General features: G+C 35.3%; 2 protein-coding genes and 1 long non-coding RNA gene across 3 annotated transcripts; all 3 read left to right on the top strand.

Moving 5' to 3' along the window:
• Positions 1-3,717: 3,717 nt before the first annotated feature.
• On the top strand, positions 3,718-10,037 carry LOC121259098 (pyrophosphate-energized vacuolar membrane proton pump-like). The gene is made up of 8 exons (XM_041160589.1): positions 3,718-4,284; positions 6,294-6,868; positions 6,946-7,325; positions 7,414-7,500; positions 8,115-8,445; positions 8,817-9,227; positions 9,461-9,520; positions 9,649-10,037. Exons 1-8 carry the CDS (start codon positions 4,047-4,049, stop codon positions 9,853-9,855), a joined length of 2,289 nt encoding a protein of 762 aa, XP_041016523.1. The 5' UTR covers positions 3,718-4,046; the 3' UTR covers positions 9,856-10,037.
• Positions 10,038-11,529: 1,492 nt separating this feature from the next.
• LOC121259228 (calreticulin) lies at positions 11,530-16,075 on the top strand. Its single transcript, XM_041160740.1, has 14 exons — positions 11,530-11,689; positions 13,244-13,351; positions 13,478-13,670; positions 13,764-14,022; positions 14,122-14,178; positions 14,305-14,352; positions 14,477-14,563; positions 14,648-14,705; positions 14,883-14,950; positions 15,034-15,129; positions 15,217-15,264; positions 15,451-15,480; positions 15,555-15,653; positions 15,767-16,075. Exons 1-14 carry the CDS (start codon positions 11,590-11,592, stop codon positions 15,776-15,778), a joined length of 1,263 nt encoding a protein of 420 aa, XP_041016674.1. The 5' UTR covers positions 11,530-11,589; the 3' UTR covers positions 15,779-16,075.
• Positions 11,712-12,699, top strand: LOC121259233. Its single transcript, XR_005939537.1, has 2 exons — positions 11,712-12,384; positions 12,465-12,699. It is a non-coding gene; the product is annotated as an uncharacterized LOC121259233 (long non-coding RNA).
• Positions 16,076-20,575: the final 4,500 nt, after the last annotated feature.

Raw genomic sequence — 20,575 nt, 5'->3', positions numbered from 1 at the left:
TTGTATGATAGTTTTGCATTGTTTTTCTCACTCAATATTCTGTAAAGGGAAAAAGGGGACTGATTCATCTGCAAGTAATCAGGGACTACTTTGACAGATTCATTGGAAATCCGAGGTAGATCAGGGCTGATGTATATTGATGCTAGCCTACAGAAAATATAACAAGTCCATCTTTTGTGGTTTATTCAATATTGGTGAATATTGCTTGTACGAGCGCCATACAGACTCGTAAAGATGGGATAAATTATAAACAGGAAATGATTGAGACGCCGTTGTTGTATGTCTATTAGAGTAGATACCTGAGGTTCATGTCAAGTAAGCATGGGTTTGACGGTTCGGGCACTCACTATCAATTTAAAATGTCAAAACTTTTGGGCTGGATTTGAACTGGGCAACATAGTTAGTTGCCTACCAAAGAGAGACTAGCTTGATGAACACTTTGAACGATTAGATGAGATAAAATGAAAAATATGTGAATAATAATAAAATGGTTTGAGTTAAGATATTTTATTAAATTTTGAGAAATAAGAGATAAAAAATTGAATAAAAATATTATAAAATTATAATATTATTTTTATTTTGAGATTTGAAAAAATTGAATTATTTTTTGTGTTTTGTTTGAAAGTTTGGTAAAGTTTTAATGATTAGGTAACGATTAAATGAAAAAATTGAAATTTTGAAATTGGAAAGTATGTGTTCTGATGATGTTTAAAAAAAAATGAGATGAAATGAGATTGGTTGGGAAAGTTATCCCAATGAAAATATTAAGAATGGCCTGGGTATTCGCTCTGGTTAATCCAAGTTATAATTATCAAGATTTTTGAAGTTTGAAATTCAGATACCCGAATTGTATCGGATTTTGCAATCGACTCTAAGTGAACCTAGAGAGGCGGAAGATAACATGATCTTAATATGGGTTTGGGACAAATAACGTTAGATTAATTTCTTATTATTACTGGCCTTGAGATTTCATCACACGTGAGACTCCAACTATAAGAAGATTATAGGCAAGCAGCTGTAATATCGTGGATAATTCCATCAAGAGACTACACTAGCTAGTTCATTCAAAAGACCAACTCAAACGGGCATGAGGTTAAGTGGATAAGATTAGGACTTTTGATTCTTATTTTCTTTGTATCTTAACATATTGTCAGGAAACAAAATAGAGAACTAACACGAGAATTCATTTTTCATTAAGCAAAGTCAATGCCTCAGTCGGCGCAGGTGTCGGGTTGTTTGCCTCTAGCTTAGTGATAAGCTTAGCGATCTCTGCTTTCGTTTTGCTTGTCACTTTTAGTAGGCCTAGAATCCGACCCTAGGTGGATGGGCAGGCAACTACCCATTCTATAAGGCAGGGGGCAATTGCCGAGTTGGGCATCGGCTTGACCCATATATATATATATATATATATATATATATATATATATATATATATATATATATATATATATATATATATTAAAAAAATTAAGTTTTATAATAAATTTCGGTGTTGTTTGATTATAGGTTTAATCATCCCTTCCCCTCATCTCTCTCACTCAGTCATGCCATCACTGTCGCCAAATTTATTTTCTCTCCAACTCACCTTGTAAGTATCTCAAAGCCCTAAGTTCTTCGAAATTCTGAAATTCAAATTGTTTTATATTTTCAATGGAGGATGGAATTGTCTTCAATGGAGAATGGGATTGTGTGTTTGGATGTTGTGGAGTAGGATTCTATGATTAGGTTAGATCTCGTTGTTTGATTTTGAGAAAGCATTTCCCTAAATTAGTTTACGGTTTCAATCCGAAACCTCAATTTATGTTAGGATTTCATATTGAAACCATAAGTTAGGTTAGAGGTTCAATTTGAAACCCTTAACCTAATCTATTATGGGGTTTCAAAATTAAAATCTCAATCTATGCTGAGATCTTGATCCAAACTAAATTTGAAATCCCAAACTTAATTGTGTGGTTTTTGTATGATTTTGAACTTTTGTGTGATCTTAAAAATCATGTCTGGTACTTGATTGTATGTCGAAGTCATGAATAATGGTAATTGTGCATCAACTCTGAACACTAGTATTAGTGCTACCTCCCCTAGACCTATCCTAACCCGTACACCTACTCTTATACCAACCCCTACACCTGCCCCTATACCCACCCCTACACCAATTCTTGGAAGTGGTAATCGCTCTTGAATCATTACTTGTTTTTGCTTATAATAAATTGTTATATTTATCTAAAAAATCTAAGTTTAAATTCAATTACTATAGAGACAACTTCAGAAAAAGAGACTCCATCTCAATCTACATCGGGCACACATTGATAGTTTGACTTTGATACACCATAATTAGTTTGTTGATTAATTATTTGTAGTTTATAGTCCTTAACAACCTTTATTACCTTTTTTCAATGTATCTCAGTTGTTGTAATATTGTTATTCATTCAAACTATTTGAACATTTATAATATTTTTAGATTAACTTGTAATAGTTTTATATTAATGTATAATAGTTTATACTACTTTATAATAGGTTAGAATTATTAGTTAGAAAATTTTTTAGGTTTACTTATATTTAGAGATAACATTTAATTTTACATATTTTAGACTTTCAAGTGGGGTAGGGTCGGGTAGATAATGTAGTTTTTCCCGAGCTGAAAAACATATGAAAACCACATTCCAAAAATTGGACCGGGCCGAGAAAAAACTTGACACAAACGAGCAGTCTCAATTACATCAATTTAAATAATAAAAAGTTAAATGCCATTAATTAAAACCATTTTTGTTTTGTCCCTAATTTGTGATGGGTTGTACAAGTAATAGGCCAGCCGTAGTCAATATGGATTCTTTATATTAGGCAAAACTAGGCTATATATAAATCATTATAAAGAATTTAAATTATTAATTTCTTTAGGATATATTAATATTAAGAGTTCTGTTATATACAGTCATTTTTGTGTATTTTTTACGCATTCTACTAATATGATTAGTCAAAATAATTATTTTATATTAAAATGTGACGCATTCAATCACATTAATAAAATGTGTAAGAATTTTTGCAGTATACATATCAGTCGACTATAGTGATAAATTAATATTAATGTAATTCAGTAGTAGTGATGTTGAATTTTCTTATTAACTGTTAGGTATGGTAGTAGTTGATCAACTACTCCCGGCCCGGGAAATTGTTAGGTAAGTAGGTCGATCCTGTCAATGGCAAAGATCAATATATGCATGCCGTCGTGGCCCTGGCATGGCATGCAGCAGCGTCATCATCACCATTTTACAAAGAAAGCGATCGATCGGACTTTGACGTACGTAGCTAGTTGATCGAGAGTACGTAGCTTATAAGCTAGCATAATAAAAATGCAGTAATGTTTTGTAATTCATTGGACATCTTTTTTATGCATCAAATAATAAATCATAGAAGACATGCAGCTTCTTGATATATATATATATACATATATATGAAAATTTTATGTACTATATTATCATTTCATTTTTATCTTATATATATGATGTGATATATTTATCACTATTAAATAATTTTTTATTATTTAATAATAATAAATATATTACATCTTATATAATAGAATAAAAATAAAATATTAGTGTGATGTAACTTATTACTCCTATATAAAATATGTATCTCTTTTATCATGGAAGATTGCTTACCAATCCGTCAGAGACAAATAAATTAAATAATCCCACTGGATAAAGACTGCACTGACAGACAGAACTCCTACCCGTTAATCAAAACAACCAGTTTGCTACACCCAACAGCCATTCAAAGTCATACTGTTCATTCATTCACAAGGCCATGCAAGGCCACTCGGATATATATGATCAGGACAAAAAAAAAAAAAAAAAAAAAGAGGCCGCTGGGATAATTCATGTAGCTAGAAGGATAATGTACTTTCTGGATCAATAGGTTTGGATCTCTGAGAGAGAGAGAGAGAGAGAGAGAGGCTGTAGTACTTCAAGACCCAGTACGTACTACTGGTTTTTGCTACATTGGTCAAGAAAAGTAGTCAGATATCAGCAAGTAGTGTTGGTTTTTGGGCTATGGGTGTGATGTGTGAGGAAGTTACGCAGGTTCTGATACCTGCGGCTGCTTTGATTGGGATTGGGTTTGCTTTGCTTCAGTGGTTCTTGGTCTCCAAGGTCAGGGTGTCTGGTGATTCTGATGATTATGATCATGAATATAAGGGCAGCCTTATTGATGAAGCAGAGTTTGAGGAGGGTGTAGACGGTCTTGAGGCATCTATCAAGTGTGCTGAGATTCAGAATGCCATTTCTGTCGGTAAGCTCTCTCACTCACTCACACACACACTCTCTTTCTCTCTAAGATTATTTACCTTTTCCTGGACTGGCAATTGATTCATGTTATTGGTTAGCTCAGCTTGAAGGTTGAGGTCTGTTTTGCTTTTGGTGCTTGTCATTCTTTGTGCTGTTTTTTTTGGGCCAAAGATATCGAATGCTTTTTTTTTTTTTTTGGTGTCATTTTGTTATTGAATTGAGGATGATGATGATGAGTTTCATCATTATATAGTGCTGACGAAGAAGAGAAAGGTTCGTACGTACTTGTATCTGACTCTGTAAACTCCTGTTTCTTTCCGGTATTATTTTGGCAGTGAGATGGAAAAGAATTTTACTAATAAGATAATTTGTGAATAATAATGAAATAATTTAAATTAAATATTTTTTAAATTTTAAAAAATGAGAGGGAAAAAATCGAATAAAAAATATTATAAAATTAAAATATTGTAATAATATAATTTTTATTTGAGAATTTAAAAAAATTTGAATTGTTTTTTATTTTTTATTTAAAAATTTAAAAAAATTGTAACGATTAATTTAAAAATTTTATATTTGAATTATATTTAAGAATAATATAAGATGAGATGAGATGAAATCAAATGAAAATTTTGCATCGTTTCTTATTCTACTCCTATCTTAAAAGCACCAAGATCTTTATCCTATCTCCTCTTGCCTAATGTAATTGACATATAATTAACTTCTAAAGTGGTTTTTTCCTAATAGTCTGCAACCAGTAGGCAGATTCATTGGTTGAGATAGGGGCCTGAAGTTGGTCCTACAATATTAAATATTATTCATTTAAATATTTTGGATGATATTAAACAAATAATAAAAATTGTAAGACTCACTTCATACATCTATCTCAAATGAAAATTTGAAAGGATCTTGATCCGAGAATGAAATCCGTCGTTTGATGTTTTTCACCTGTAAATTTAACATCTAGGAAGACGAACAAGTGTGGGTTAATCATTTTTTTTAGCTTCTTTATTAAGAACTGCTAGATCATGGGGTCTTCTAATATTTGTGGGTGCTAGCTATATAGTTTATTTTATTTTTTGTTTTTTTTGTTTTATTTCCGAAATGAAACTATCAAATTAGATTAAATACATTAGGTACCATCGGAGCAGAGCAGGTCAGACAAAGGCAATTACGTACACTTTCATTTGGTTGATATATACATATATATATATATATATATACACACACACACATACGAGATGGCTAGCTCCCAAAAAATTCTTAAAAAAGGTACATTTATATTCCTTTCGGGAGGAAATTTCCTAATTTATTGTCTTTTTTTTTTTTTTTTTTTTTTTTTTATGTTGATGATAACAGTGTCTAATTTGTTCTACACCCAAGTTTTGAAATTTTTTGGGTTCTCTCTCTCTCTCTGAAATTGAAAGTTTGAAGATGATATAATAAATACACTTGAGGAGGCACAATTAGGTTGCGTTTAGTTACAATAAATCTATCATCTCATCTCATTATTACATAAATTCTCACGTAAAATAATATCAAATCTTAAAACAATAATAATATTATAATAATATTTTATTCAACTTTTAACTTTCATTTCAACTCATTTTATTTAACTTGATATCTAAACCGCACCTTAGAAACAGTACCACTAGATGTAGCCGAGAAGCATGCATGGAGCTAGATGCAAATGGGAACCTTGTTTGAGTAAACCTAGCTAAAAGGAGAAAGGCACTCGTGGAAGTTCTGTAATTTTATGATATATATGAGATATGTTGATTCGCTATTGTAATCTTCTCTCAAACATAATACTATACTCTGGAGTTTGGACGCTTTTTCTGTTAATCCACTCCAGTAACATGCCAGTATAATCGATGCAGGTAGAATCCGGTACTGATCTTCAATTTTTAGTCATTGTAAGAGTATGGATTGGTCTGAATTTTGGAGGACAGGATGATGTTTGTCACCTTATTTACATACTATTTGACATCATTTTGATCTGTCTCATGTTTCCAGGGGCCACCTCGTTTCTGTTTACTGAGTATAGATATCTTGCTATCTTCATGGGAGTATTTGGTGTCATCATTTTCCTCTTCCTGGGTTCAGTCAAGGGCTTCAGCACCGAAAGTGAACCTTGCACTTACAATACAGGGAATTATTGTAAACCAGCTTTGGCCAATGCCTTCTTCACCACTGTTGCATTCTTGCTCGGGGCTCTTACCTCAGTTCTTTCTGGTTTTCTTGGGATGAAGATTGCTACCTATGCCAATGCTAGAACCACTCTAGAGGCAAGGAAAGGTGTTGGTAAGGCTTTCATTACAGCTTTTCGCTCTGGTGCTGTAATGGGTTTCCTTCTTGCTGCCAATGGCCTTTTGGTGCTGTGGGTCACCATCAATCTATTCAAGCAGTATTATGAAGATGACTGGGAAGGGCTTTATGAATCTATTACTGGTTATGGACTTGGAGGTTCTTCAATGGCACTTTTTGGAAGAGTTGGAGGAGGTATATATACAAAAGCTGCTGATGTTGGTGCTGACCTTGTAGGAAAAGTTGAGAAGAATATCCCTGAAGATGATCCAAGAAACCCAGCTGTAATTTCCTTTTTTCTTCTCTTTTGTTTTACTGATTATGGCCAAAGCCTCCACATCTCTTATGTTACTTCTTTTAGGTTATTGCGGACAACGTGGGTGATAATGTAGGAGACATTGCTGGAATGGGTTCTGACCTGTTTGGGTCTTATGCTGAGTCATCCTGTGCGGCACTCTTTGTTGCATCAATATCATCTTTTGGTGTCTCTCTTGACTACACCGCAATGTCTTATCCTCTTATTATAAGCTCAATGGGGATTGTTGTTTGCTTAGCAACAACACTTTTTGCAACTGATCTTTTTGAGATCAAGAATGTGAGTGAGATTGAACCATCCTTGAAGAGACAACTTCTTATCTCAACTGTCTTGATGACTGCTGGTATTGCCGTGGTCAACTTCTTTGCTTTGCCATCAGAATTTACTCTTTATGATTTTGGGGCTGAGAAGGCTGTAAAGAATTGGTATGCCTCCCCCCTTCTTCTGTTCTTTGGCATAATCGGTTTGTTTCTCAAGAGGTTTTGACTGATTTATTAAATTAAATTGATTCAGGCACATTTTCTTTTGTGTTGCCATTGGCTTGTGGGCTGGACTTGCTATTGGGTACACTACAGAATATTATACCAGCAATGCTTATAGGTGAGTGATCTTTTTCAGATTTAAAATTTAGTGCTTAGTTTCTTCTGGTCTTTTGCACTGCTGCAGTGCTGCTTATAATATTAACATTAATACATATCCATGTAGTGATGATAATTGGATCTTTTTCCAGCCTCTGCTGCAGAAATGTGGCATTCCAACTTTTATATTGCATGACCATTTCGGATTTGGATCCATAAAAGATATCACAAATTTTGAGTCAAATATTCCCAATTTTTTTAGACGTAATGAAATTATCATCACAGTCCATAGAATCTGTAACGGGCTGTAGGTTCGTCCATAGTGGCACAGAATCAAAATGAAATGTCAAAATTGTTAAGTTTTTAAGGAAATTTTCATTAGAAAATAATTTTATGACAAGTTGGTAACTCTGTGATCCCTACATCACTTTGTGACCTGTTCCTTCTATTTAAAACTGTAAAAGAGATCACTAACCATCTAATGATTTTAAATGACCTTGTCCAATCTGAGGGATTTTACCACTATGCACTTTCCTTGGGTGTGTTACACAAAACATGAATGCTTCTGATTATATTTGTATGTATTGTACCAACAACTTACAAATGTGATGTTTATTACCCGTTCAAATATTGCAGTCCAGTGCAGGATGTGGCAGATTCTTGCAGGACGGGTGCTGCTACAAATGTGATTTTTGGTTTGGCACTGGGATACAAATCTGTCATCATTCCCATCTTTTCCATTGCCATTGCCATTTATGTGAGCTTTAGCTTCGCTGCAATGTATGGAATTTCTGTGGCTGCTTTAGGAATGCTCAGCACCATTGCCACTGGTCTAGCAATAGATGCTTATGGCCCCATAAGTGACAATGCCGGTGGAATTGCAGAAATGGCTGGTATGAGCCATAAGATTCGCGAAAGAACAGATGCTTTAGATGCTGCTGGAAATACCACTGCTGCTATTGGCAAGGTATTTTCTTTCCAGGCTCTATACATTAAGTTGGAGCAGCATGTTATAACTAGAGCATTAGCACGATGCTAAAGATGTTGGTATACATGGTTAGTTATTGAACTCATTTAGGAGTCGTTGCTGTCCTTCTAAAGAAAAGAAGTACACAAGCTGGTATCACCTTTAAAGAAAAAAGGGATGACAAGAAACTAATATGTTATATTTCCGCTGCTTGTAATTGATGATCATGATCTTATATGTCCTTATGCTCTTGCTTACGGAGTGTTCTCATAACTTCAACTCTTGGGATTTCCATAGGACCTGACTCCATTTTCATATCTTAAGTCAAGCTCTATGAGATTTTTTACATGGTATGCCTTTCTCTGTATCAGGGTTTTGCTATTGGATCGGCTGCTCTTGTTTCCCTAGCTTTGTTTGGTGCCTATGTGAGCAGGGCAGGTATCAAGACCGTTGATGTGTTGACTCCAAAGGTCTTCATTGGGTTGATTGTGGGAGCCATGCTTCCATACTGGTTTTCAGCCATGACAATGAAGAGTGTTGGAAGTGCAGCTCTCAAAATGGTTGAAGAAGTTCGCCGGCAGTTCAATTCTATTCCTGGCCTTATGGAAGGACTGGCAAAACCAGACTATGCAACTTGTGTCAAGATCTCTACCGATGCTTCACTAAGGGAGATGATCCCACCCGGTGCTTTAGTCATGCTCACACCACTTATTGCTGGCACCATCTTTGGAGTGGAGACTCTTGCTGGGGTTCTGGCCGGTTCACTTGTTTCTGGTGTACAGGTAAGCTATAAAATCAGATTCTCCTACTATATTGGAATTTGTTTGTCTTAGTCCACCTTCCTTATCACTACCCTTATGCAAAAAGGAATAGCTTTCAGGCATTTATTAATGCATCTTTATACAATCATTACCCAGTAACCAGTAAACCACTGCCTAAGAATCAGAATCCATAACCACAATTGACTGATGAATGCTTGAATTTGACGAATATTCTACCTTGTTTTTCTTTGTAGGTTGCCATCTCAGCTTCCAACACAGGTGGAGCATGGGATAATGCAAAGAAATACATAGAGGTATGTTCTTTCCTCTTTCAACTTTTGGTCTGATATTTCTCTCTGCTCTACCATGCTATATATACTTCATGATAAGATTACATTTTGCACTCAAATTTTGGGAGGAACTCTGATGTTGGTACTGGCAGGCTGGTGTGAATGAACATGCTAAATCACTAGGTCCTAAGGGTTCAGACGCTCACAAGGCGGCTGTCATAGGCGACACAATCGGAGATCCTCTCAAGGACACATCTGGTCCATCACTCAACATCCTCATCAAGCTCATGGCTGTTGAGTCCTTGGTGTTTGCTCCATTCTTTGCAACTCATGGGGGCTTGATTTTCAAACTGTTTTGAAAATATTGGGGCTGCCATATGATCAGTTTTACTCTAGTACATACGTATTAACTTGTGTAGCAATAAATTTAAGTGGATGGAGTTGGAGCTGATCTCATCTAATCTGAAACTGCAAGATCTAAAGAGAACAAGCTATATATGTGGCTTTACTTTGATCAAAAGTTTACTGCACTTTGTGTGTATCTTGTACTGAGCTCTGTTTAGCTCTCTAAAGCTGTTTTTGTCCTAAAATGCATGTCTGTCATACTCATTTCAGCATGACTTTTACTCTTCTGCGTATGATATTTAATTACACACTCTCCAATTTATACTATAGATATTATTTTTCGCCTAAAAAATTATCATAACCGTTCGATTTTAGCTATTATCCACATCGATAATTTAGAGAAGAGTTATTATATTTGCAAGTCGATGTATAAAACACGTCATCTATATTACTTAAATATCTTCCAAATCAAATCATATCACGTAAACACTTTATTATATATACTCTCATTATACACTGAATTGAGAATATAATTTTTCTCTAATGAAGCGTGCACCAAAAACAATGGCAAACGTGTAAAAGGGTCATCTCCATTGCCCATCTTTTTTTAACGAGATTAGGAGTAGCTTCTAATCAAAACATCCAAAAATAAATTAAAATAAAGATAAAAAAATAAAAAATAAAAAATGAGCACCGCCCCACTTGAATGATTTTAGATAGCCTCCCAAGTTTATCTTATTCTATGGTCTCAGTGCAAGCAACATTCCATAATTATTGTAATTATTATGATCAATTCCAACCAATACAATACAAAGCTACTACATATATATATTATTGTGACATATTGTCATCAATATCGTAATAAATAGGAAAAAGCCCCAATTAAATAGCCGATTTGTGCCGTCCTATTTTATATTTAGCCTTGTAATCTTTTCTACATATATAATGAATTCTGCTGCAATATCTGGTTTGATTGAGGACGATCTTGCTCATGCAGCTCCAAGCTTCTACTCTTCTCATACAACCTTCTAATTTGTTTTTCAGTCTGCCATCTTGTTTTAATGGAAAGTAAGATAAGACAATGATTATGGTTCTTGTTTTAATAGAAATTAAGATAAGACAATGATTATGATTCTGGTGTCTAATTTCTGTATGGAACTGCTGCTGCTAAGACCGATAATTTAACCGATCAAATTACCGATAAGTGTAAATACTTTTTTTAAATATATTTTTAAATATTTTTAAAAAATAAAAAAATCAATTAATAATCACTTCATTAATCATTAAATAATAAAAAATTAAAAATTTAATGATCGCTTTTATCCGTTAAACTAACATTTTACTTCCTATATTACAGTGGGGCCATCTTTCGGTTCTCTAACCACTATCCACTTGCCACGTTCAGTCTTCTTTTCTTTTCCTTCTAAATCCCTTGTACTAGAGGGCAGTTCCGTAAACTTTTGAACCAAAACGGCCCTCCCCACGCGTCACGTCCAATTAGAACCTCCGAAACTAAAAAAGACCAATCACAATATGCCACGTCATAGAAATGACACTCTTGAAGTTACGCCCCGATCCACTATTCGTCCATAGCAATAATACTTTTAACAATCTCAGCAATTACCATTTTTAACCTCACCGTCAAAACCAAGAGAGAGTACAGCCACTATTTAGTTCCCGGAACGAGGCTCGAACCTTTCAATATCCTCGTCTCTCTTTCTCAGTCTCTTTCTCTCCATCTCATAGCCATGGCATTTAGGGCTCCTAACCCTAGCATTCTCTCTCTTATCCTTCTCTCTCTCCTCGCGATCGCCTCCGCAAAAGTTTACTTCGAAGAACGCTTCGACGGTCTCTCTCTCTCTCTCTCTCTCTCTCTCTCTCTCTCTCTATGTGTGTGTGTGTGTGTGTGTGTGTGTGTGTGTGTGTGTGTGTGAGTGTGCGATTCTGATCGCGATTTATAGTGTTGCAATTGGCTCGCATTTTAACCTATGGGTTTTCTGAGGTTCTTTATGCTTAAATGGATGTAGAATGCCGTATGATCCGCGAAGGATCCGAGTTTTGTGTGAGTTTGCGGTTCGATCTGTTTGTTTTGGAAATTTGTAAATATTTTGATTAGATCTGCGTAGAATTTGACATTTCGTGTTTGTTTCGCGTTTTTTACATCGTGGAAATAGCAAATCATAGTTTCGTTCACGATCAAGATCATAATGTTAGACGTGTGGGACTGGATTTAATTAATATTGTTTTAAAATTGTATCATGTTGTGTTCTGAGCTTCTCTGATACTGCAGTTTGCAATTATTTCGATTTATGAGTACTGAACCGTAAAAAAAATAATATATGGGTGGTGACCTATTGCGGGTGAAAAATAATTAGTTACGATGAAACGAAACGAGATTGCAAATGTGTTAGGATTGTGCTTGGGTGTTTTTTCACAAAGAGTGAAACCAAGATACAGGTGGTTCTAAATGCTTAGGTCATGTATATTTGTAATGGATACGTACTGAAGTTTATTGCTTGTGGGTGTGTGGCTTGTGCACTAATGTATTTTGACTTTGGAAATATGTGGGCTTGTGCAGCTGTACTTGTGCTTGTGCTTCTTCTTTTTTTTTAAAAAAAAAAAGCTTGTGCTTGTGCTTTTGAATGAATAGAATTTGCAGCCTTTCTTTAGAATCGAATTGCATCTCGAGTAATCCCAAAGTTAGGTAAAGGATAGAAAAGAATAGCATTTCATTTATAAGTAATAGTTCTTTATTGATAAGCGCGAAAAAAAGAAGAAGAAGAGTAATTGAACCGTTGAATCTTGTGTTTCTCATTTTATGACATATTAGGGCAATAACACCCGTTGAACCAGCCTATGAAAAAGAAAAAAAAAAAACCGTTGAATCAGGATGTCTTGTGTGCGTGTATAACGTGCCCACTCATGCACGTGTGGGGCCCATGGATGGTCCCCACACCCATACGAGTAGGGGCGTCTAATGCAACATTTTGGCTTGGTTAGATTTGGATAGTGAGTTGAGATGAAAGTTAAAAGTTGAATAAAATATTGTTAAAATATTATTTTTTAATATTATTATTGTTTTGAAATTTAAAAAAATTAAATTCTTTATTTTATTCTATGTGAAAATTTGCAAAAATTGTGATGATGAGATAAGATGGATTGAGAGTATTTCTCAATTCAAATTGAGCCTTATAGTTCGATATTTTTCGTTTCTAGGAAACCATGCCCGATGTTCTCCATTAGGATGACTAATGTAAACAAGCCAGTTTTCTTATGGATGGTTTATTGCTGTACGTGGCTTGCTCTTTGCTGTTACTTTTTTCCCCCCTTTAGCACCGAATATTAGTTTGCTGATGATTTCCTTGGGTTTTTTGTGCATAAATCATTGGGCTATAACTAAAGATGGATGGGAAAGTCGGTGGGTTAAATCTGATTGGAAGAAAGATGAAAATGTGGCTGGGGAATGGAACTACACTGCGGGTAAATGGCATGGAGACCCTAATGACAAAGGTACCCTTCCAAACTGTATAATCTGTGTATATGTATAAGTTGATTTTAGCATTTTCAATTAATGCTGCCTTCTCAGATTTCTGAAGAGTCTGAAGCTTTTAATGTTGACTTTTAACTTCCCAACAGGTATCCAGACTAGCGAAGACTACCGGTTTTATGCTATTTCTGCTGAGTTCCCTGAATTCAGCAACAAGGATACGACCCTAGTCTTCCAGTTTTCTGTGAAGCATGAACAGAAGCTTGACTGTGGTGGTGGTTACATGAAATTGCTTAGTGGTGGAATTGATCAGAAGAAATTTGGTGGGGATACTCCTTACAGGTCAATACCATGTTCCCTACGACTTGAAAATTTTCAATTTTCATTGAATTTATTTCTTGTTGAAAATTGCTGATCTTGTATCGAACAATGCAGCATCATGTTTGGGCCAGATATCTGTGGCTACAGCACCAAGAAAGTCCATGCTATCCTCCACTATAACGAGACAAATCACTTGATCAAGAAGGATGTCCCGTGTGAGACTGACCAACTCAGTCATGTTTATACTTTTATTCTCAAGCCAGATGCCACCTACAGCATTTTAATTGACAATGTGGAAAAGCAATCTGGGAGTCTCTACAGCGACTGGAGTATCCTCCCGCCAAAGAAAATCAAGGATCCTGAGGCCAAGAAAGTAATTACTTATCCATTCACAGCCTTACGAGTTTTATTTTAGCTTATCTTATTTGGTTTCAGATACTGATGTTGTCTCAACTTTATTAATGTTGGACAGCCAGAAGATTGGGATGACAAAGAGTATATTCCTGATCCTGAGGACAAGAAGCCAGAGGTAGTGGCTCCTGAATTCTTTTTTTTTTTAATAAATAAATGAGGTTTTTTAAGTTCTCTCTCTCTGTAATATATATATATACATATTTAAAGTACTGGGAATCTGACTCTTTTGATGTGTATTTAGGGCTATGATGACATCCCAAAAGAAATTCCTGACTCTGATGCTAAAAAGGTAGTTGCTGAACTTCCTGGGTTTGAAAATATTACACCTCTCTGATGACGATGTAGTTGCTGACTGTGTTTTACTTGGCAAAAAATAATGGTTTAGCTACTGATAAGTTGGTTTGTGGTCTCAGCCGGAAGACTGGGATGATGAAGAGGATGGTGAATGGACACCCCCAACTATTGCAAACCCTGAATACAAGGGCCCATGGAACCCAAAGGTTTGTACATTAACGAGTACAAGTTAGGAGCATTCTGCAATTTACAATTTCCACTTTTCATAACTTTTCTCCACCTTCTTGCAGAAAATTAAGAACCCCAACTACCAGGGGAAGTGGAAGGCACCAATGATCGACAACCCAGGTTTGTTGCTTGTCACATACATTAGCACAACGCATTTATCGAAAAACTTACATTAGTGTAAACTATAACATTAACAATTCGTTGTATGATGTGTGGTGACACTACATTAGTTATGATTGGGTTTGGTTGAGTTGTTTATGGTATTTAATAACACTTGGTAGTTTTGATATTAAACAGAGTTCAAGGATGATCCATATCTCTATGTCTACCCTAGTTTGAAGTATGTTGGCATTGAACTGTGGCAGGTTAGTATGCTTCAACTTTTGCGGGGGTACTTTATGTTTCTATGCAACTTGAATTCTGATAATCAAGATGTGTAATTTTTCAGGTGAAATCCGGAACCTTGTTTGACAATGTTTTGATTACTGATGATCCGGAATATGCCAAGCAGCTGGCAGAAGAAACATGGGGCAAGCACAAGGATGTAAGTAGCACCTTGTCTCTTATCTTTGAATCAATGCAATTCTTACTAGCTGGGAGCTGATATCTGATTAATCAATCAATTTTGCAGTCTGAGAAAGCGGCATTTGATGAGGCAGAGAAAAAGAAAGAGGAAGAGGTACTCGCTTTGCACGTATCTTCTATTTTATTTTTATTTTTATTTTATAAGAAAGCTTGCAAAATAAAGATGTATTTATTTGTGGCAGTTCTGAAAGCTGAATAGTATTTCACCATATTGCTTTTATTGAGAGAATTCGGTACTTGTTTCTTTTCTTCTTACTGTAAAATTTGATTCTTTCACCAGGAAGCAAAGGATGATCCTATTGATTCTGATGTAAGCCTATATTGGAAATTAAGATTTTGCAATGTTTACTGTGGTCCCTTATTTTGGTAAAACCCGGTTTGCAGGCCGAGGATGAGGATGATGATGCAGGAGAAGATTCTGATGCCGAAGGCAAACTTGACGAAAGCACAGACGGTGCTGAAACCGAGGAAGAGGAGAAACATGTAGGATTTTATTTCCCCTCTTAATGGGACTGTATTATTTATTTTTATGCGTTAACTGTTTATTGATATCTCTCTCTCTCTCTGTCTTTCCTTCTGCTCTACAATGCTTGCAGGATGAACTGTAAGGGAGAAAACTAGTGATACTAGAGATAAGCCTGGGCATGAAGTGGTCCAAGATTTTTTCCTCTTTCTTTTTTGAAAAAAAAAAATTTAATTTTAATTTTAATTTTTGTAGTAGGGGTTTTTATTAGGAACGGTGGAAAGTATAATGCAAAAAACTGAGTGGCTTAATTGCTTTAATGTCGTTTCTAACTATTTGAGCATCCACCGAAGAGGATATTGTCTATTTTGTATCATCACAATTTCGATGTAGTTTGGACATTTGAGGCTGCATTCGAAGGCAAAAAATGTCCTGGATTTTTTCAATTTTTTGAGTTTAATTTCTTGTTCAGACGAATCAAGCAAGCAGCCTTATGAAACTTGCTACGAGGGTCGTCGGAACTGTGCTCATGGTTACGGAAAATTTCGGGACTAGAATAGGTCGAAAATCATGCATGGTGCATTTTTCTTCCCACTACTTTTAAAATTTTAAAATTATCTAGTGTTTATTGACATGATATTTTATGTAATTTTTGAGAATTTCTATCTCAACAGTGTTCTAATATTCATGTGTGTGTGTATATATATATATATATATATATATATGTATATGTAGCAAAATTACAAACCGAGTGTAACCCTTTTTGGAGGGTCTGTACGAGGAAACTATTATCACGTAAACAAAGCAACAATTGAGTAGAAGATGAATATATATATATATATATATATAGATATAGATATATATATCTATATCTATATATATATATATATATATATATATTTAACAGCTGGGAATTCCTAAATTACATTTGGCTAGCTAAGCTATTTCCTTGTTAATATCTTCTGCATTAATAGTGCTAGGATCACGCAAGTCCCTATCTTGCATACCAGAATCTTGAATGACATTTTCACGTGTATAAAACCTGAATGAGAAGTGTTACATATACTTATAATTTTATTTATAAGATTTATTTTATTAGTTTTCTTTTGAAATTCAAATTTTATTATTTTTAGCATATCAATAATTGACATGTAGAGAAGTACATTTTTTTGTAAGTTTTTCTTAAGTATATTTAGCATTTTCTAACCTGAATATTTTCCTTACAAAAAAAATAAAAAATAAAAATGATTTTAATTTCCTTGAAAATAGGAGTTCAAAGCTGTGCAAACTTATTTACCAATGAACATAATTATCTTGCAAATATAAAATTGTAAGGATATTATATCCTTGTAATTAAATATTATCCCTTACAAAAAAATTTAGCAACGATTTTAATTTCTTTGCAAATAGGAGTTTAAAACTGTGTAAACTTGTTTACCAACAAACATAATTTCCTTGCAAGTACATTGCAAGGATATTATTCACTTGCAAATATGGTTGTGATTTTATGGTGCCATGAATTGTAATTTACAAAGCTTTGTGATTGTGTTGTGTAGATGTATAAATGATATGGATAGATTTTATGCATTGAATGTGTAGGTTTCAATAAACTATAAAGAATTGATGTGGTGATTAGAAACTTTTCATCGAGGATGTGTGTTTGTGTTGGATGGTAATTTGAGAATATGTATGTATTACCAAGAGCCTTAATATTGAGTAAAGTGTTTATGAAGGTTGAATGGATTATTTTTTTATACATATTGAATGTAATGTGAAGTTTGTATGACTATTTGATTGTGCAATGGATTTGTGTGGAGCTCAAGTGTTAGATGGATAAAAAATGTATATTTGGGTCGGATTGGAGTACTTGGGCAGCAAGCATGTTGGTATGTTTTATAAATCAAGTTGTGTATATGAAAGGGTGAAGTGGAATTATATGAATTTTGTGACATCCCGAACTTTGCTAAGTCCCCGTTCATATTTTTATTTGGATATTATTTTAGTTATTGGATCATGCTAGGTGTTAGAGGAATGCTTTGAGATATCTTCAATTTATTTGGACTTTAGAATCTTAAGCATAAAAGCCCACAAGAGAAAGAAGAGGGAAAAGCCAACAAAGGCCCGTGTGGATTTCGGCCAACCAAGCTAGGATTAGGGTTTGGAAGCCCAATGTTGATCACTAAGGATAAAGGAGGTGCCACATGGCATCAGAAGATCTTTTTGTTTTTCTAGAGGCTCATCATTTGAAACCTAAGAAAGTAGCAAAGTGTGACATTTGTCCAACATGCAAAGAGGTTCTAGAAGGAAGTGAGTGGATGAGACAAAGAGGAGGATTCAAAGAGGAGGATTCGATCATACATAGAAAACACACCATTCCCCAACCACATGTCACGTGTCTCACATTCACAACTCACTTCTAGGTCACTTTGAATCTGGACGTGAAAGAGGCAAGGGAGTGAGAGAAGATTAAGGTTTCGGTGAATCTAAGAGACCTACACGCCATCCATGGGATTTTGGCAAGTTTCAAGAAGTTTTTAACGATTTGAGAAGACAAAGAAGCATATAGGAGCACTACAAATCAGATGACATAAATACTAAAGGCTTCTAGGGTTCAGTCATGGGGATTACATGCCCCACATGTAAGTCAACCATCTTGGTTGACACTTGTCATGCATGGAAAAAAGGCCTTAGAGTTCTAAGAGATTTTTCTTGGAGATTTTTCTTGGGAAGAGAAAGAGACTCATGGGAAGGCATCCACCTAGATTCTAAAAAAATCTTTGTGAAGGGAAGTGCAAAGAGTGACGGCAAGGGCAAGTCAAGAGGCACACACCACCTACCCACCTAGGGAAGAGAAGAGATTTTCTTGGGAAGGGAAAGGGTTTTTAGCAAGTCACATGCACACACACACACCCCATTTGCCACATGGCAAACATGCACACATGTAGTGGCTTAAGATTGATTTAGGATTTTGAGATTTACTTTTTTACCACCAAGTACACATGAAAAAGGACATGAAGGGAATTAGGGTTTCGGAGAGGTCACACGCCACTTGTCCAAGAGGACCTTTAGTCTTTCAACACAATCCCATCATGAGGGAGATGAAGGGACATTTCGGCTAAGGAGCCAAATGACATCCATGCACCAATGCTCTTAGTATTCCAAGGGGGAGACGCCTATAAGAAGGTGGGAACCAAATGTGGGAAGTCCTTTGGTCTTTTTCAAATTTCTCTTGGTGAATCACGATTACACCATTCTCTCCCATTTTCCATCACTTTCTCTCTCCAACCAAACATTACCCACACGCCAACCATCTTCCTCCAACCATTGTTTCTAACTCACCAAAGAGTACCAATGCCACCTACAGAGGAGAAACACATGGGGTAAGAACCATTCACTTGTTTCTTACACTCGCATACACAGCCAAAGAAAAAGAGAGTTTCAGACTTCAAGGGTGTTACATGCCCACGAACACCCACACACACACGCACTCACTCCAGAAAAGCTAGGGTTTCTCTTCACATGAAAGAAAGGGACCTAAACACCATTTGTCTCGAACAAATAAAAGATGAAACTTTGAAGAGGAATGAGAGCCACAACCATTACACTTAGAAAAGTTAAGGTTTATTCTTACATGGAGTTTTGGTTTTGAAAAGCCCAGAAGTGTTGGAGTTTTCTTACCATAAGGACGGACCTCAAAAGCCATATATTCGACTCACACACTCACCAATAAGATTAGGATTTTTCATATGACCTTGGCTAATTATCTTTGAATTATATTTTCAGCTTACTATTTGCATTCGTTGGATTTTTGTAAGTAGACCTTCAACCTACTCCTAATAACACTTGTATATATATTGTGAACTCGTGTTTGATTATTCTTGTTTTAATCTAGCTTCTCTTGTGTTGTGTGTACTCGGTTTTTAATGGAAAATATATGATGCCATGTTGTGGGGATTATTGGTTGAATCTTATCTTCTAATATGCTATGTTTGGGTTTCGATTTCTACATGTGAATGTGTTTTGTTTGCTAATAAGATCAATCGAATGTGTGGAAGAATGAAAGCATGTGTTGTGATGATGAAAATTTTTGAGGATCTATATGAATCGGCCAAGGCTAGAATTCGGGTTTTCAAATTTGTTTTATGCTTCGTTGATCATGAATCGACGATGTTTATGCATATTCATCATGTGATTGCATGTTCTAATGATTTCAAGCCTTATCACAAGAAGCATGTTGCAACTTAGTGTTGTATGTCTTAATTTTTACACGTTTCATGAGTATGAGAGAATGTAGCATCATAAGTTCATGTCTCATGCATTTAGGTATGTATTTTCGAAAAAAGAGTCAAGGCATGTTTTGTCACAACCTCAAATGCTCGGATAGGGAAATGCCCTAGTGGAACTCTCTGTCCACTCTGGAGTGCTTAAAGTCTAGTGAAGACCCCTAGGTCAATAAAGTACATTCGACGAGCCTCGAATGGTTTCTTATGGAAATGGTGCCGGAACGAGATTGCACCTAAAGCTAGTTAATGTCACACGATGAAGGCGAAATAAGCAAATTGCCGTAATGAATATGTTTAAGAATATGACGTAGTCACCTCGATTAAAGTGGATTGTTGGATGATGCGGTAACTAGCGGGAAACACACAGTGCTCAGGGGAGCCATGAGGTGTCCAACTATGTGTTATAAGAAATAATTAAAGCGTTTAAGCTCTATGACATGATATGATACGATATGTCATGATATGATATAAAATGACATGAAATGATATGATACGATCATGATATGACATGATACGTTATGATAAGAAATTGCATAATATGTTATGGCAAGAACAAGAACTCAAATTCAAATGATATGAACATGTGTTAAGAGATTAAAAGATGAAAAGATGTTTTAAGGTCTATGTTGCATATGTCAAGCTTTATGTCAAAGTACATG

The sequence above is a fragment of the Juglans microcarpa x Juglans regia genome, chromosome 4D (genome assembly GCF_004785595.1).
Source record: "Juglans microcarpa x Juglans regia isolate MS1-56 chromosome 4D, Jm3101_v1.0, whole genome shotgun sequence".
Classification (NCBI taxonomy): domain Eukaryota; kingdom Viridiplantae; phylum Streptophyta; class Magnoliopsida; order Fagales; family Juglandaceae; genus Juglans; species Juglans microcarpa x Juglans regia.
The sequence above is the reverse complement of the archived record's forward strand: the minus strand, read 5'-3'. Positions and strand labels throughout refer to the sequence as shown.

Bases quoted from the DNA above. Each gene is read 5' to 3' on its own strand.
- LOC121259228 (XM_041160740.1), top strand. From the start codon at position 11,590: ATGGCATTTAGGGCTCCTAACCCTAGCATTCTCTCTCTTATCCTTCTC. The intron at 14,023-14,121 runs GTAATTACTTAT...AATGTTGGACAG, and splicing joins AGGATCCTGAGGCCAAGAAA to CCAGAAGATTGGGATGACAA. The intron at 15,130-15,216 runs GTAAGTAGCACC...TCAATTTTGCAG, and splicing joins CATGGGGCAAGCACAAGGAT to TCTGAGAAAGCGGCATTTGA.
- LOC121259098 (XM_041160589.1), top strand. From the start codon at position 4,047: ATGGGTGTGATGTGTGAGGAAGTTACGCAGGTTCTGATACCTGCGGCT. The intron at 6,869-6,945 runs GTAATTTCCTTT...TACTTCTTTTAG, and splicing joins ATGATCCAAGAAACCCAGCT to GTTATTGCGGACAACGTGGG. The intron at 9,521-9,648 runs GTATGTTCTTTC...TGGTACTGGCAG, and splicing joins ATGCAAAGAAATACATAGAG to GCTGGTGTGAATGAACATGC.